Genomic DNA, 19,584 nt, shown 5'->3' on the forward strand with positions numbered 1-19,584 from the left:
TCCCCCCCCCCCGCCCCCGCCACACACAAACACACATCCTTTCCTCCAATAACAAAATTAGTGACCCCTTGATGTCCCAGAATGTGTCCTAACAATAGATCGCTTCATTAACCAAATTGTGCCACAAATTTCTTTTCTCTCCAGTTATATTCAGTATCTCCTCATTAGTTATGCGATCTACCCATCTAATCTTCAGCATTCTTCTGTAGCATATTTCAAAAGCCTCTTTTCTCTTCTTGTCTAAACTGTTTATCGTCCATGTTTCAGTTCTATACGTAGCTACACTCCGGACAAATGCCTTAAGATTGGTTCAAATGGCTCTGAGCACTATGGGACTTAACATCTGTGGTCATCAGTCCTCTAGAACTTCACGTCAGCATGTGTGCAGTGCTGGCAGTTGTAAAACCGGAGGACGTAAGCAGTGGATGGAATTAGATTCATGCAGAAGCTTCTGATAACGGAAGGTTCTCTCAATTTTTTGACTATTTTACAATTTGAATGGCCTCGTCAACTTGTTAAAAATAATTTTAAAAAAGCATTTAGAACAATTACGGAAGTTGTTTTCTATTTACAATAGGGTATGAAAATGTATTTTTGTCAACATGCGGAAGGTAGATTGAATTAACTGCCAACCAGAAATGTATGAGTAGGGTACCTATTTGTGATGAGACTCAAGTTTTCTTTTCTTTGAACTGTTCAGCAACAGTTTCATCTGAGACAGGGGGTCGGAAAAAGGAGCCAGTTATTAATTTATTCCGGTTGTCGAATATAGCCTCTGCCCATACTAAGTCACAGGAACTATCTGCTTCAAAGTCGATTATGTGCTTACATTATTTTTCCTTAAGTTGTCCTGCTTGTTTCTGTTGTAGTTCAGATGATTACAATTACGGCTTTTCCCTCCAGAACCTAAGATGCTTTCTCTGTGACCCTGTAAATACCAGAGCTAAACATTGTAGAACAACAACGTACGTTACAAGCGTAGCATTCTGTATTACTTCATTTCCTTATTTCTAACATTTTAAAATTGTAAGTCGGCTTTAGACGACATGTCAGTCATAGATGCTCTTATCTCTATTTAGTGAACGTATTTTCAGTTACGTATTGAACATTGTCCCACTACACTTTATTAAATAATGTTTTTAGAGAGTAAATTAATATGGAGTATGTCGTTCTTCTTTTCAGACATTCACAAACCCATTTATTCTTTCCCTATTGTCTTTTGGGTATACAATTGTAGTAATTAAAGTAGGCACAAATGCAGTGATCAAAAAGAAATGATTAGCGTACATTCGTATTCTCGTTTCATCGTTCCTTTCTTGTTGCTCCCATGCCGATGGACTGTTTCTATCGCAATCAGTAAGCGTTAAAGGAAGCTACCGTACAGAAAGAGGAATCTATATTTATACTTGGCAGAACTAATTACATACTGACATAATCGTCGGTATTGCTTTCGTTTCCCAAAAGTTATAAATATTTCAATTTCGGAAAAGAAGCTCTGTATTTGGCCAAGATATCGAAGAAGAAGGTCCCTTATGAAGTGTTGGCAGAAGAGCCAACACCGTGTTGCTAGAGGAGGCCGAAATGCACGCTTTTAAGCTCACGCAGACTGGCGTGAGGTCTGGAACAGTTAAGGGAATTTTTAGTAGCAAATAAAGTACGTAGTTGATGTAATACTTAACTTTAATCCATAAGTGGTGTACATCGCTCTTGACGGTACATGTTTTATAAGCTCAATATTAACTGGTAATGGCGCCTTGCTAGGTCGTAGCAAATGACGTAGCTGAAGGCTATGCTAACTATCGTCTCGGCAAATGAGAGCGTAATTGTCAGTGAACCTTTCCTAGCAAAGTCGGCTTTACAACTGGGCGAGTGCTAGTAAGTCTCTCTAGACCTGCCGTGCGGTGGCGCTCGGTCTGCAATCACTGACAGTGGCGACACGCGGGTCCGACGTATACTAACGGACCGCGGCCGATTTAAAGGCTACCACCTAGCAAGTGTGGTGTCTGGCGGTGACACCACACCTTACGTACTGGTTGTATCGAGTAAGATGTGGAGACGGCGGTTTGAAAGCGGACAGAGGTAGTGCGGGGAAGGGCGTCCCTTGCATGAGGGATCGCTACTCAAGCTACCTGGCGAAGGGGCAAGTGTGGCAAATGCCCGGCGTGGCAAATGTCCGGCGTGGCAAACGTCCGGCATTCGTGTAAACTCCTGGCAAAAACATTTTACAACCTGGGAGTGAAGTGAAAGACTGGCTTTTTAGCAGAAGGCACTGTTTTGCACAAATGTAGAAAGCTGTTTCTCCAGGAAGCACTGGATGCCAGAGAAAAGGATCTCAGAGATGCATTGGGGTCCCGCAGTTTCCGGCTTTGAAAACTTGAGACACCGTTGAATGTATTGACTCTGAAAATACAAATGATGACTCAATTTAAGAACAAGCAGCATTGGCTAACGTAAATAAATTACAGGTTATAAAGTGAAACGGGACAGTAACGACGAAAACCGCCTCACTGATCTCAGAGCGAGATAAAGAGAGAGAGTGAAGCGACTTTTTTTCTGTGGAGGATGAAGGACGAACGTTATTGTTTAACCAGCTAGAGGAAGAGCACTGGTGTTTTCTAAGGAGCATTTTTATCAGTCAGCACTCGGAACATCTGGAGCCCAGCCAATCTGAGTTTAGAAAAAAAAAACACAAAATGCGGCAATGTGAAGTTTTCTTTTAATTAACGTATGATCAGAAATCACTCGACATTTGGGAGCCTCAACTGCCAGACTTCCACACTGAAAATCAATATCGAGTTCGCCGGCCTGCCGCAAAGCCTGAGCTAATGCACTGCAGACCCAGAAAAATTTTCGGCTGATCTGCACTTAGCTGCTGGCAAGGGTGGTTGGTTCCACCAATGACTGATTCTTCAGTCATTTCAGCTCCCAACTGCAACACTATGGTGATGTCAAGCTGCAACTGCAAGACAATGTTTAGGGACATTAAAGCCGTTTTATGGAATTTGGTTACTTCAAGCTTCACTCTGAAGACTTGTATTTAATGGCAGTGGGGTGCTTTCAACTCTGCCTACATGTGGGATGTATTCCTTTCTGTAGTATTTTGTTTCAATTAATATCACAACAATGACTGGGCACTTCGTGATTACGACCTCTGTGTCAGATATGCCAAGGACTTATTATATCAACGTTGTCAGTGACTGTCATCCTGATATTATTGTGACAATTGCTAGGCTTACCTTGCAGTTTTAAAAAACAAGCCACGTTGCACCACGTTCAACAACGCGCCCTGAACCGTGTGCTCCGGAACACTTGTGCCTGCACCAGCACTTTACTCTGTTGTCAGATCCGTCGCCGATCACCGCCTATCCTGCATTAGAGAGCGGCCGATCAGCCGACTTCCACGTTCTCTGTGATGCGTGTAGACATCCAGCACCTTGCCAGTTCGTGGCTTCACCGTCCTTCAACTACTTTCCGTAGATGCTCACGACAGCAGCCAGTGAATAGCCGCTCAGTTTCGACGTTCCGAGATAATCGTTACCAGGTGCCGGGCCATAACAATCTACCCTTTATCAAAGTCGCTTATACCACTGTATTTCCACATTTAACGCCTATTTCATCGCTGGAATAATTCCACATTCGTCTGTGCTCCGCTTACATGGATGAACTGCAGGTATTATGGAATAGTTGTGCAATATGGAATATCGTGATTTCTCATCCGTCGATTGATATTGCCAAACAGGAGACGAATGATCTACTTCAAAATATTCCCGTGATGGCCAGTAACGAGCCAGTTCGTCCCCAAATATCGTGTGAACTGTGGCGCAGAAATATTGTTTTCTTAGTTTGACAATATGGCTTTGAGCTCTATGGGACTTAACATCTGAGGTCATCAATCCTCTAGAACTTAGAACTACTTAAACCTAACTAACCTAAGGACATCACACACACGCGTGCCCGAGGCAGGATTCGAACCTGCGACCGTAGCGGTCGCGCGGTTCCAAACTGAAGCGCCTAGAACCGCTCGGTCACACCGGCCGGCAGTTAAGTTTTCAAGAAGATGGAACAATCGATTAAAACTATGCAGTTTATTAAGCAAAAGAGGAGTAGAACGTTACATATCGCTCGATTTTTGGCAGTGGATACAGTTGCTTTTGTTGTTATGTGAAAGATGGCATGTCAGACAATACGGAATACTTGGTATTCAAAAAAACCCACCGTGAGCGCACAGGTGCTGAGAACGAAGATTAGATTTTTGACATGCAAATAGGTGAATGTAAAACGAATCACCTCTTTGGCATAGACAAATAATAGTTTCAGAACGTTAAGTTGATAAACTCAACAGATTTGCTATCGAATAAAATTTTTTTCTGTGCCGATAAGTGATACTTTAAAGTATTTAAATTAAGAGTAATCCCAAAATTGTATTTTTTGTACATAAAATATGTTTTTCCCCAAATCCATTTTTACAGGGCTTTGTCATATTTTCCGATTATTCGATATTACCCTCGAAGAACAACTATTAAAAAAATCGGTGGTAGGCTGTTATAATTTTATTAAGAGAAATTCCAATACATGTTTGATGTTTATGGTAAAGTATTTTGGAGAGCAAATAATGAGTTTGATTTGAAGAAATAATTACAAAAGTAAGTGGTGTTTCATAATACCCGAATTTCGTCTGCTTTCTTAGCCGCCGCATCACTGTGCACACAACGCCTCCACCGAACGAGATGGCGCAGTCGTCAGCACACTTGGATCGAATTCGAGAGAGTGGGGTGAAGTGGGTGGGGTGGCTTCAGAGTTGGAAGGATGGGTTTATGTCGGGGCGGAGCTCGTGGTTCAGGAGTGGGTTGAAATTTCTTTGGAATAGCACGTGAAAGGTGTGCAGATGGAGGGTTGGTGGGATGTGTGCGTGGAGACGCGGCAGCACACTACGATTGGCGAGGAGGGGAGAGGAGAGGAGAGGGGGGAACAATATGATTGTTGGAGTTGAGTTTGTAGATGGTGTAGGTTACTCAGGGCAATGTGAGTGAGCAGAGGTGGAAAGTAGATGAATTGGTAAAGGATCCTTGTGGGGGAAGGTAGGCGGACGCGGAAAGCATGGCGTTCGAGGATCTGAAGGGACTTATAAAATTTGGGTGAGGTGGATACCCATGTAACATTTGCATAGCAAAGGATGGGATGGATCAGGGATTTGTATGTAAAAAGGATAGTGAAAGAGTATAGTCCCAATGTTTGGCCAGTTAGTAGTTTTAGTATGCTGTGGGCTTTCTGTTGAATGGTTAGTAGCTGAGGTTTCCACGTTAGTTGTCGGTCGTAGGTTAGTCTAAGGTATTTTAGTGTGTTAGCTTGTTGGATAGGACGGTGGTAAATGACTGACCTTGGTGTCGATGCGGTAGACGGTGAGCAGCGGCATGATGCGGCGGTAGCGCACCGTGGTGGCGCCCTGCAGCGCGTGGCCCTTGCGCCGCACGATCTCCGAGTAGAGCCCCGTGCGGTCGTAGAAGTGGAAGCGCGCGAAGTCCAGCTCGCGCACGTAGCGCGCATTGTTCATGAACCGCAGGAAGATGTCCACGTCCTGGGTCGTCACTATGCCTGTGGGCAGCGTGTCATTAGCGTTGCTTACTGGACAACGCAGGCATATTTGTAAATCTATCCAATGTCTTAGATTCTTCTTACCGTAAGAATTTACTAAAAGGGGTAAGAGGAATTAGGAATAACAGGATAGCCAATAATTAGTCCTGATCATACCCTGACGGAAAAAAACGCCAACACCAACAAATAATTAACGTAAAGTAATGAAATTTCGAGAATACATTTGTGGGATAGAGTTCCATGCCTGTCGTACTTTGTCAGCCACTAGAGAGACGGTTAACGCTAGTGTTGTGGATGACGCTCTACTTTTTGTCAGATGATGTCCCACATATGCTCGATTGGAGACAGATCTGACGATCGAGCAGGACAAGGCAAGGGCACTCTGTAGAGCATGTTGGGTTACAACAGTGGTATATGGGCGAGCGTAATCCTGTTGGAAAACCTCCCCTGGAGTGTGAGGCGTAGCGCCGTATACCGATCCTGCCTTAGAGGCGGTTAAGTGGGAGATGTGTCTCAGAGCTGGATGGTGACAGATGGTGACGCGAGACTGGACGCGCACGTAGTTTATGTATCAGTCGATAGAGGACAATATTGGATAGGGGACTGATTTAGTTTCGATTCCGCCCACTAGAGTGCACTAAAGTAATAGAATGTTTTTCATAAACTGTTCTAGTATTTTCATAAAGTGTTATTATGTCTTTTTGTGTATGTAAAATGTTATAAATGTGTTTTAGTAGTATGAATGATGCGTGAGCGTGGTTTAAGGTTAATATGAAGATAATTGTTTAACGAGTTATGTAGTGGGATTTAGTGTGGGAACATTTCGAAGAAGTATGGATGTGGACAAAAGGAATTTTTTTAGAATAGATTTGTAAAGTAAGTTTATGGTAAAGGGAAAGTTAATTCAGGTGTAAGTAACAATAGTAAATAACTTTATGCAAAAACAAAACTTCAGCATATTAGATAATTACGTCGGTAAAAAGTGCAGTCGTTAGGTTTACTATTTTGCGATTGGTTATTGATGAAAAGCGCGGACTGACGCGGGAGAGTGTTGTTTTGCTATTGGCTGTTGAGTAACTGACCAATGGTAAAGCAATATTCTTCGCGCGCCTTCCTCTGAAGGTAGAGAAGACTTGAGTATTCTAGGGAGGAGTCAGAGCCTAGCCATGAAACAGTTCGGACGTGTGTAATAGTAGTTCCGATGGAAATGATAAGTTGTCGGATCTAGAAGTGTTTCATACATCAAAAGTGTTGTAAAGTGACGGCATAATTATTCCGATGTGTGTGTAGAAATTTCGGAATTTTTAAGTGAATTTTGTGACGAGAAAAGACATAAATTCCGCGTGGCGTATTGAGCAGGTCGGTGGCTAAAAACTGTGACTGCACTAGGTACCGACAGACTTAATATTTGGCGAGCATTCTCAACCAAAAACAATACGTATTTTGTAGCTTTTACGTTTTCGGGAAATGCAACACCATAAACTTGCTAACGTGAGTGAAAGGGATAGTGAGTGACTGCGTTAAGACTAGCACGGGCTTGGCAGTGATACTTGTTCACCTAAGTTTCAGAGTATATTAATTAAGGACAAAATTTCCAACCTTTCATTTCGTGTGAAAACTTTCTCCCGAAACGTATATCAGTGACTTTAATTGCAGCCTGGTTCACGTCGAAGTACAGTAGGTTTCGCTCGGCTTCCCTACTGATGATATGCTGAGACAAACCACGATAGTGTTCCTGCCCTCATACGAACTCCTCGTACGAAATCGCATCCCAGGGCCCAGATCATAACTTCATGTATAGGATTAATGTGCCTAGCACACAGGCAAGTTGGTTGCAAGCCCTCAACTGGCCTCCTGCTAACCAACAAACAGCCATCACTGGCACCGAGGAAGAACCAGCTTTCATCAGGAAACACAAGATCTCTACCTTGTCCTTGAGACCACTGAAGTCGCAAATGGCACTGGTTTGGGGTCAGTGGAATACACGCTACAGGGTGTCTGCTTTGGAGCTGTCTTTGAATTAAACGATTTGTAACAGTTTTTTGTGTCACACGTTGCCAACTGCTGCTCAAATTGCTGTTGCAGATGCAGTACGATGCTCCAGAGCAATAAGCAAAGCACGAAGGTCTTCCCTTTCGGTAGTGACACGTGGCCATCCGGAGCACTGTCTTGTTGCGACCGTACATTCCCGTGACCACCGCTGCCAGCAGTCACATACAGTGGCTACATACCTGCCAAGTCTTTCTGCAATATCGCATAAGTAACATCCAGCTTCTGGTAGCCCTATTACCCGAACTTCTTCAAATTCAGTGATGTGGCGTTTGAATCCTCACAGTGACTGGCGCGAACATCATCTTTCAGATGTAGAACCATGCCTACTAACTTTCGTTTCTGTCGCAGCACTCCTCCTTGGTGTTGCGATTTTTTCTTCCATCGGTGTATTTGAAAAGCAGGGTACGAAGGGTACATACAGCATATGCCTCGAATTAAAAGAAATTTTTAGTGAAACATTTATCACAATCGTTATAGAGGGTGTGTCGAACCGATACATGCCATTTCACAAGATTATATTATCTGCATCAGGGGTCTCCGAAATACGGTACTCGGCCTCACCCGGCCCGCGATGGGAGTTAAACCGGACCGTGAGAGATAATGTCAAGTGTCTTTTCTCTGAGAACAGAGACTGAAATATCTCCTTTGGAAGTCCTGTAATACAAAGAATGGCTAGGCAACTAGCGTTCTTGGCTGATTTTGCTCTCCATTTGATTGAACTGAATGAAAAACTTCAAACGGAGTACAATACTATTTGCAACGTTAACACACGTGTTGAAGTTTTCAGACAAAAACTGATACTTTTTGAACACAACATCAGACAGAAGAAATTTCTCACATTTCGCTAGTTGCCACTCGTTGAATGGTCAACATGGTTCAAGTTTTCCACTCTTGTTTGCAAAGGAATTTCTTGATGATCCGAAGAAAGAATTCTATTCTAGGTTCTTAGAGTTAGATGTTTTTCCACGGACACCCTAAATTTCCGGAACTCATTTTCTTGCCAAGTGGAAGACGTAAGGGCAGCACTGCAAATGGAAATCATTGCTCCTCAAACTGCCGACCCCACGAACAACAAGTTTAATACCCCTTGTTCGGTTTTCTTCCAGAAGAAAATTACCCCAAGATCAAAGGCTTTGCATGATGTTTGTTATCTGCATTTGGAACTTCCTACACGTGTGAAAAAACATTTTCTTTGCTGAAATTTACAAAATTTAAGTGCAGACCCAACCTGAGTGATGAACGTTTACGAGATATTTTACTCATTTAACAGGCTAAGTTAGAACCACAATTTGGGACAAGTTTGGATTTCAAAGACAAATTTCATACCTCCGACTAACGAGGAGAACACGGCACGTGATGTAACCCGATTTCCCTGGAACTTCGCTAAGTAGGAGTCAGAATAAGCGACCACGTGTCTCGGCTTATTTGTAGATACTCGACCGTTTCCGAGAAAACGATCGTCAAAGTTTTGGACGTAACTGAGATGCCTTCTAGAGGGTGGTAGTCTCAACCCAGCTGATGCACAGTGGTTAGCGTCGCGGTGTCTCACTTTTTGCATCCCGTGTTCGAAACCCGATTACTATATTCATTTTTTTTTTTCATTTATATACACATGTCCCTAGATGGTTTCTACACGAATGTTTCTTACTAAGTTAGGGGATACAAAAAATGGTTCAAATGGCTCTGAGCACTATGGGACTTAACATATGAGGTCAGCAGTCCCCTAGAACCTAGAACTACTTAAACCTAACTAACCTAAGGACATCACACACATCCATGGCCGAAGCAGGATTCGAACCTGCGACCGTAGCGGTCGAGCAGTTCCAGACTGAAGCGGCTAGAACCGCTCGGCCACACCGTCCGGCTAGGGGATACAAGTGAGTTATGTTGACTGTAAAATTAAAACTGGGTTTCACAATATATATCATACATTTATTTTCAGAAATTGCAATCTTTTTAAATTCTCATATTGTTGTATTTCATTCTTATGTCAGTTCTTAATTCTTACAGTTTATTCTTATGTTAATTCTTCAGGAAGATTGGTGCATTCCCTTGGATGATACTGATCGTAGTGACAATCGAAGCATGGAAATTCTGAACACCACGAGCATCGCGTGAAAGCGGGTTTGCCGCAATGACATTTCTTCGTGTTAATCTCGCTCGGGAAACAAATTTCGTCGACGTTGCTGAAGATTTCATGCAATGGCAATAATTTCGCGGCAAACCATACACATCGGATCGCTTCACCAAAACTGTCGCTGATTATCAATCAAGATACATTACTGGAATTTCACCGAAAACTACACTCCTGGAAATGGAAAAAAGAACACATTGACACCGGTGTGTCAGACCCACCATACTTGCTCCGGACACTGCGAGAGGGCTGTACAATCAATGATCACAGGCACGGCACAGCGGACACACCAGGAACCGCGGTGTTGGCCGTCGAATGGCGCTAGCTGCGCAGCATTTGTGCACCGCCGCCGTCAGTGTCAGCCAGTTTGCCGTGGCATACGGAGCTCCATCGCAGTCTTTAACACTGGTAGCATGCCGCGACAGCGTGGACGTGAACCGTATGTGCAGTTAACGGACTTTGAGCGAGGGTGTATAGCGGGCATGCGGGAGGCCGGGTGGACGTACCGCCGAATTGCTCAACACATGGGGCGTGAGGTCTCCACAGTACATCGATGTTGTCGCCAGTGGTCGGCGGAAGGTGCACGTGCCCGTCGACCTGGGACCGGACCGCAGCGACGCACGGATGCACGCCAAGACCGTAGGATCCTACGCAGTGCCGTAGGGGACCGCACCGCCACTTCCCAGCAAATTAGGGACACTGTTGCTCCTGGGGTATCGGCGAGGACCATTCTCAACCGTCTCCATGAAGCTGGGCTACGGTCCCGCACACCGTTAGGCCGTCTTCCGCTCACGCCCCAACATCGTGCAGCCCGCCTCCAGTGGTGTCGCGACAGGCGTGAATGGAGGGACGAATGGAGACGTGCCGTCTTCAGCGATGAGAGTCGCTTCTGCCTTGGTGCCAATGATGGTCGTATGCGTGTTTGGCGCCGTGCAGGTGAGAGCCACAATCTGGACTGCATACGACCGAGGCACACAGGGCCAACATCCGGCATCATGGTGTGGGGAGCGATCTCCTACACTGGCCGTACACCACTGTGATCGTCGAGGGGACACTGAATAGTGCACGGTACATCCAAACCGTCATCGAACCCATCGTTCTACCATTCCTAGACCGGCAAGGGAACTTGCTGTTCCAACAGGACAATGCACGTCCGCATGTATCCCGTGCCACCCAACGTGCTCTAGAAGGTGTACGTCAACTACCCTGGCCAGCAAGATCTCCGGATCTGTCCCCCATTGAGCATGTTTGGGACTGGATGAAGCGTCGTCTCACGCGGTCTGCACGTCCAGCACGAACGCTGGTCCAACTGAGGCGCCAGGTGGAAATGGCATGGCAAGCCGTTCCACAGGACTACATCCAGCAACTCTACGATCGTCTCCATGGGAGAATAGCAGCCTGCATTGCTGCGAAAGGTGGATATACACTGTACTAGTGCCGACATTGTGCATGCTCTGTTACCTGTGTCTATGTGCCTGTGGTTCTGTCAGTCGGATCATGTGATGTATCTGACCCCAGGAATGTGTCAATAAAGTTTCCCCTTCCTGGGACAATGAATTCACGGTGTTCTTATTTCAATTTCCAGGAGTGTATTTCAAATCATATTCTCATTTTTTTTAAATTCATTCACCAGACATAAAGTTAGTTAGACGAAGTAGCAGGGAGATGGCGGCAAGGGCACAATTTTGATATCAAATTGGTATACAAAGTAATTAAATTGATCAATTAATCACTCCCAGCCCCGACGACCCCTGCTTCGGATGACATCACGTGTTTTTCTCAGCCTGCACGTGGGCTCCAACCCTCTCCACACCCTCCCCCTCCCCCAACCTACCTTATTGACGGGAATTTCGAATTTTGGTGGGAATTTCTTTGTCCCAAGGCTGTACTGACATCCCACCGCACCACGCACCCGGGAATTGGCGGGGAATTAAAATTATCGGTGCCCTTTCCGGGACTCTAACTCTGCTCCTCCAGGACGAAAAGCCCAAGTGCACCCCCTAACACCATACCATCAGAGGCGCTTGACATTACCAGTAGCGAACAGGAACGCAGCATCCGATCACAACGGGGATATAAGGTGGGCCCAGTAGTTCTGCATCCTCAGTCAGTCGCTCAGAATGAAAGGCCAATCGAGATCGTCCAGCACCGTCCAGTCACAGCAGCAATAGAATGATTAGATAAGATTAGATTAATTATTCATTCCATAGACCCATAAAAGAGGGAATCCTCCTAGGTGTGGAACATCTCAGATAAACACATTACAAAAATTTAATTAGAAAAACTTGAGTTTCATTAATTTTAATGATCCTCAGTCAATAAACAGTTAAATTATGTACATGAATTAAATTTAAACTTCTGATATTTACAGGTTTAATGCTTACATCTGCTTTCATTAAATCCATCATTCAGACATTTGCTAGTTTCTTGGCTATTACAATCAAGTATTGTCAAAAATTAAAGTAAATTATTCATTTCAGTGATCCTCAGTTAAGAACAGTCAGATTATGTACAAGATTTAAAATTAAACTTCCACTATGTACAGACTTAAGACTTACATCTGCTTTCCATACATCCATCATTGACACAGTAGGTAGTTGCTTGGCTGTTACAACCAAGTATTGTCAAAAATTAAAGTATAATAAATTTTCATTAAAATGTTCTACTGCACTTGTTGAGAAACTCATGGATGGAATAGAAGGAGTTGGCCACCAAAAATTCTTTTAAATTATGTTTAAATTGTGCCTTGTCTGAAACTAAACTCCTAATGGTTGCTGGTAACTTATTGAAAATATGCGTTGCTGAATACTGAACTCCTTTCTGGGCAAGAGTGAGTGATTTTAAATCTTTATGTATATTGTTCTTATTCCTAGTATTGTTACTATGTACTAAGCAGATAGCTGGAAAAGAGATGTATTATTTACAACAAACTTCATTAAGGAATAAATATAGTGAGAAGCTGTGGTTAATATGCCCAATTCTTTGAATAGGTTTCGACATGATGTTCTTAGATTTACACTACTCATTACTCTTATTATATGCTTCTGTACTCTAAAAAATTTTTCTCTATTTGTGGAGTTACCCCAAAGTATGATACCATATGACATAATGGAGTGAAACTAAGAAAAATATGCCAGTTTTTTTTATATTTATATCTCCTATGTCTGACATCATTCGCATTGCAAACATAGACTTGTTTACGCGCTTTAGCAGTTCGGTAGTATGTTGCTCCCAACTGAATTTATTATCAAGTTGTAATCCGAAGAATACGAAGAAGCCGCGGAAGAGTATCACTCGTAACGGTTTTTCTTCTTCTTTGCTCATCAGCGGATGCGTCCTCCAGCCTGTCGTGGTCTGCAACAGCGACATGTCCCAGACCGTCAGGACCCGAAACAGCAGCAACATCCTGGGATCCAGTCGCGCACCTGGTCAGCTTGATGGAGCAGGACAATGAGCTGTTATTGTCGGTTGAAGGCACCCAGCCAGTCCATGACTCGCTGAAGTGCAACGGGAGTCCTAATCAGCACGACGCGGATCGGTACTGGCCTACATCATACGCGCCATCGCAGAATATTCCAGTGATATTGCATGGACAAAGTAAAGATGTAATGGATGAGATGATACCAATTTTGGAAAAATGCTGGTAATAACGTTAACTGAAACTGTATGAATGTGTCAGATAGTCTGCTTTTGTGAATACCATAGCACACGTGAATTCACGGTAAACGGTAAAAAACAAAGCTCTGTGTTAAGGAAGTTGGAAGTTGTACAGCGTATATACAGTTTCACAATAAATGTTCAAAAATGTCTTCACCGAGTTCAATGCATTTGGCTGCACGTGTATGAACAGATTTTGTTGCTCGTTTCAGTTTCACAGGGTTGTTCTTAATTTCGTCTATTGCATTCAAAATGTGAGCAAGTAATGCCTCACTTGTATTGACTTTGTCCTCATAAACTATCTCTTTCATCCATCCCCATACACAAAAATCCATTGGCGTTAGTTCGGCCGATCTGGGTGGCTACAGACGTGTAGCACCACGACCAATCCATCTCTGGGGAAAATATTCATTTAAATGTGTAGTAACGGTGTTGGTGAAATGTGGAGGCGCGCCGTCATGTTGAAACTACAATGGCAATCGCGTAGCAAGTGGAACATCTTCGAGCAACCGGAGCATTTCTTCTTGAAGGAATTGTAAATACGTCTTGCCAGTTACAGGTCATGAGAAAATGAATGGTCCAATAAAGTGTGTGTAAATTATACCACACACACATTTATGCTACATCGCTGCTGGAAATAGCGTTGCAGTGTTGCATGGGGGTATGCTTCAGACCATAAGAGCTCGTTACGTAAATTGTGTATACTATCTCGAGTAAACTGTGCCTCATCAGTAAATAAAATGTATTTGTGTAACTGCCGATTAGTATTTAACAAGTTCCACAACTCCAAGCGAAGGACAGGATCTCTCGGATGTAAATCATGCACTTTTTGTTTATGGTACGGATACAGATTATTGCACTTTATTGTACATCATACCTTAGCTTGCGAAATGCCTAATCGTTGAGAGATACGTAGTGTACTGGTAGCCGGGCACGCTGAACAGCATACATAATATCCTCATCATCGTCTTCATGTATCGAGCGCTCGTACTGATTATGAACGCTAGGCAGAGAACCAGTCTCCCGTAACATTCGAGATACTCCGCTAATTGTTCGTGCATTCCGAATCCTCCGAGCTGGATATTGCACGCGATATTCGTTGACTGCAACCGTAGCATTACCATCACATTTGGCATAAATAAACACCATATCGGCGTATTCCTCTGTAGTAAATTTGAAAGGCATCCCTATTTCATAAATAATCTACAAACTACAACAGTTACTATGTGGTTTCACTTAAATACACTGTTGGTATTGTGTTCTTTCACTGAACAATACAGAAAACTAACTCGTTTCAAGGTTAGGAAACGACTGAAACAACTCACTGACGGTTGCCAACAATGACATAAACGTTTCTACATTCTTAATGGAAAGTAAACAAATTTACTTGTATGAAAATCTTTGCTTCTCTGAATGTTCTGGAAATTACTGCAGATGCAAATCTGAGACATGTTTTATTGATTCACCAGACCAATAACAACAAAATAAATGGAAATCATGATTTACTTTAGCCTCGTACAGTTTTGCGATGGCTTCATATCAGCGAAGTTGAAATTTCAAGCAAAATTTTTTTATTAGCTGTAACTCTCATAACGTAACTAAACATTTGGAGACCTATGTTTATGTGAACTTTCCTGTCCTTCCTGGACCTCAGTCTATTTAAAAATCACAGTTGCCTTAAGAAACTGTTCATACTGCACCACAAGTCGTTTTTATGGTCCTGTGCCTCAATCTGTAAAGGTGGAACCCTTATAGGACCACTTTGTTGTCTGTATGCTTGTCTGACAGTTAAAAGCCCTTGTTTTCAGGAACGAATAGATGCAGCGCATTGACATTTCTGCCACATACTAAGGACTACTGTCTCTTTGTTGTTGTTGTGGTCTTCAGTCCTGAGACTGGTTTGATGCAGCTCTCCATGCTACTCTATCCTGTGCAAGCTTCTTCATCTCCCAATACCTACTGCAACCTACATCCTTCTGAATCTGCTTAGTGTATTCATCTCTTGGTCTCCCTCTACGATTTTTACCCTCCACGCTGCCCTCCAATGCTAAATTTGTGATCCCTTGATGCCTCAAAACATGTCCTACCAACCGATCCCTTCTTCTAGTCAAGTTGTGCCACAAACTTTTCTTCTCCCCAATCCTATTCAATACCTCCTCATTAGTTACGTGATCTACCCACCTTATCTTCAGCATTCTTCAGTACCACCACATTTCGAAAGCTTCTATTCTCTTCTTGTCCAAACTAGTTATCGTCCATGTTCCACTTCCATACATGGCTACACTCCATACAAATACTTTCAGAAACGACTTCCTGACACTTAAATCTATACTCGATGTTAACAAATTTCTCTTCTTGAGAAACGCTTTCCTTGCCATTGCCAGTCTACATTTTATATCCTCTCTACTTCGACCATCATCGGTTATTTTACTCCCTAAATAGCAAAACTCCTTTACTACTTTAAGTGTCTCATTTCCTAATCTAATTCCCTCAGCATCATCCGATTTAATTAGACTACATTCCATTATCCTCGTTTTGCTTTTGTTGATGTTCATCTTATATCCTCCTTTCAAGACACTGTCCATTCCGTTCAACTGCTCTTCCAAGTCCTTTGCTGTCTCTGACAGAATTACAATGTCATCGGCGAACCTCAAAGTTTCTTTACAGTATAAAAAAAATGAAGCTTCTGTGTCAATGCAGTCATAAGATACGGTTATTAATGTCACAAATTTTTATACTCACAGACTGATTCATCAAAGCCTATGGGTACTTCCCGTTGACTAACAACCATGAATTTGGGCTGGAAGTAAGCTTTCACAGTAAAAGTAATGGAACAATTTTGACAATGTTAATTTATAATTAATTCTCATAAAAATATTTTTTGTAATTTGTTAATCGACTTCAAACTTAAAACATTCTCGTAGCTCTTGGAATTCTCAGAACCTGTATTTTGTCACAATCAATGTCAATAACAGGCAAAAATCGTTGAGATCCTCGATTCCTGGGATGGATGAACTGTCTACGTACATAACGTGGTATTGTCCAAAGATCACTGTGCCACACCAAACTCGGCAATGCGCATCAATATCAAAGACATTAGCGGTGTCTCGCTGCAATCCGCAACAACGGATGGGAGGCGTTTCTGAAGACACGCTCTCTCTCAACAGTGCAGCGCAGTCACACGGAGGTCTATACAGAGGCGAGCGTGGACTCGCTCTGCCTCCAGTTTGTGAGCTTCGTTAAAGCTGTCAGCGTCATCTACTTACGAGACCAGTGCTATTCAAGTCTCAGATGGAACTGTACTTTTGTAAATGTTGTACTTGTACTTCAAGAGGAGAGTCTGTAATTGTGCTCATCAAGTGATGCTTTACTGTTCTAAGACATGTTTCATATGTTGTACTTCTGATCAGCCATCTCCCAGAGCGGGTGATAACCACATAATTTAGTTTGTGCGGAACACTGAGAGCGCGAGCCCTACTCGCACCTGCTCCGAGTTTCTCTCTCTCTTTTTACCCGCGTTAATCGACCTTGTCTCGCTCAGTGCACACCGAGACGTAAACAGGTTCTACAATAAGTGGAAGTGACAGCGGAATATCACAGCGCGCCGTTTGTAAACGAAACGAGCGTCAGCAGTATTAAAATTCCTCATTTCCATAGCTCATGTTCCATTCACTTCAATGTCCGTCGACCATCAACAGATAGCGCCGAGCACGAATTAATTGCGTGTTCGACTGCTGAAGGTAACAATTGTGTCTCTGATGAACGACACATCACAATTTTGCCATTTTTTCTGTTTTCACTGTCAGCATTTGTATAGTTTATGCTCATACAGCTTTCCCCTGTAGCGTCTGATTAACTTGGTCTACACGTCTTAGCACATGTCCCACCAACCCGTCCATTTCTCTAGAAACGATGTAATGAGATGGTCCAATGTGAAATACACTGGAGCCTAATGGGAAGAAGTAAAGTCAGATTCACCTTTCAGCAAACCTGGTTTAGATTGCGAATGTGTCTTCTCATTATGTAATGTATCTTCATTCCATTTTCTTGAACACTCCGCTTTTCCTAGTTATTTTTTGAATTTCAGCCTACGGTTAGTCACTTTTAGGTTATGCACTGAAACCACATTCAGATCTGAGCAAGCGTTGAAATACAGCATCTTGTTCGCGAATATCTAACGACACTGTGATCCATTTGATATCGTTCCTTGTCTAATGGTGCCTTTCAGCTGTACCTTCTGTTCTGATTTGAGACTGGACTTTCATTCGGAATAAAGCAGCCATCCGGATGGTTTCTTTGAAAACGACGTGGTCTGTTTCCTTCCGAGTCATTGTCCATTCCGCCATTCCGAACTTGTGCTGTGACTTTCATAACGTCGACTCGCTACACAGAGATTTCAGAGAAACAGAAAGAAAAGTAAAAATTATTCCTTACAACGATGCGTGGAAGCGATTCACCCAAGCGAGAACTGGAGAAATTTTGCAGCTATGACGATGGCTTTCGAATTGGTAGGGTTAGATCCGGTGTATAGGTGTAGCGTCTTTCATTAGCAAGCAAAACATCCTGAGTCACAGGTCGAAACCACCCACTCCTAAAATCTCAAATAAAAACCATCAGTACTGGCGGTCGAAAACTCCTGACATAACGAGTCTCCCTCGTTTTGTCAACGGCCTTGTCAAAGAGGATGGAGGAGTGAACAGAGTTTCAGGGCACTTTCTTACACTTAGGGTGAGAAATTGCTACTAAAATGTTGAAGAATCAGCTATTATTAACGACATGAGAATGCAGAAGGCAAGGGAAACCACTACATTAAAGTCACATAATGTGTATTCACAGGACACGTGACCTGCAATCAAATAAATCCCATAATGGTCTCTCCGTTGGTAAACTACTAAGACAAGGATTCCTGGTCAGAAGAATACAGGTAATATCAACAGCATCAGAAAGTGCTATAAACAAGTGTAAAATTCGTCATGAATCGGAAGGTAGGGCAGAGAGTGAGCTGCTGGGAACAGTTCAGTCATAGGATTGTTCTCATCAGAATCGACAGCAAACCAACACCAACAATAGTTGAGGTATTCATACCGATGTCACAAGCAGAAGACGAAGAGATAGGAAAGGATATGAAGAAGCTGAACTTAGCATTCAACATGTAAAGCTAGGTGAAAATCTAACGATCAACTGGGATTGGAATGCGTTAGTAGGAGAAGGAATAGAAATAGTTACGGGACGCTATGGGTTTGGTAATAGGATCGCGAGAGGAGAAAGATTAACTGAGTTATGCGACAAATTTCAGCTATTAGCAGCGGACACACTGTTCAAAAATCACAAGACGTGATATACTTGCAAAACACTTGGAGATAGGGGAAGATTCCAGCTGGATTACGGTAAGGTCAGAGAAGATATCAAAATAACATACCGGATCGTTAAGCGTACCCAGGAGGAGGTACACATTCGGATCACAATTTAGTAATGGCAAAGAGTACGCTATAGTTTAAGAGACTCGTATAGAAGAATGAATGTGCAAATAAATGGGATGTTGAGGTACTGAGGAATGATTAGATGCGCTTACAATTCTTTGGGGCTACCGTGATAATTAATACCAAGTAGGCAGTTCAGCTGAAGAGGAGTGGGCATCTCTAAAAAGACAATCGTAGAAGCTAGGCGTAGATAGGCACAAGGAAAGTAACTGAAGAAACCTTCAACTTCAGTAACGGAAGAAATACAGGGAGTACAAAAATGTTCAGGGAAATTCAGAAACAAAGAAATGCAAGTCACGTAGAAAGTACAAAAATATTCACGGAAATTCAGGAACACAGAAGTACGAGTCACTTAGGAATGAAATAAATACGAAGTGCGGGAAAGCCAAGACAAAATGACTGCAGAAAAAAAATGTAAAGAAATCGAAAAAGAAATGATCATCGGAAGGAGTGATTCAGCTTTTGGAAAAGTCAAAACAACCTTCAGTGGAATTAAAAACAAGAGCATCAACATTAAGAATGCAACGGGCATCTCACTGTTAAGCGCAGAGGAGAGAGCGGATAGGTGGGAACAGCACATTCAAGGCCTCTAAGACGGGAAGGACTTGCCTGATGACGTGATTTGGGAAGAAATCGAAGTCGATGCCAAGCGACTATTCAAGTCGGTGT

General features: G+C 42.9%; 1 protein-coding gene across 1 annotated transcript in view; it reads right to left on the reverse strand.

The window, feature by feature from the left end:
• Positions 1 to 19,584, reverse strand: part of LOC124788305 (protein THEM6) — a 106,356-nt gene that overhangs the window by 64,665 nt on the left and 22,107 nt on the right. The window contains exon 2 of the mRNA XM_047255536.1: positions 5,378 to 5,592. Coding sequence (XP_047111492.1) covers positions 5,378 to 5,592 — 215 coding nt within the window. The remainder of the gene's footprint in view (positions 1 to 5,377; positions 5,593 to 19,584) is intronic.

Source organism: Schistocerca piceifrons, chromosome 3, assembly GCF_021461385.2.
Source record: "Schistocerca piceifrons isolate TAMUIC-IGC-003096 chromosome 3, iqSchPice1.1, whole genome shotgun sequence".
Taxonomy (NCBI): domain Eukaryota; kingdom Metazoa; phylum Arthropoda; class Insecta; order Orthoptera; family Acrididae; genus Schistocerca; species Schistocerca piceifrons.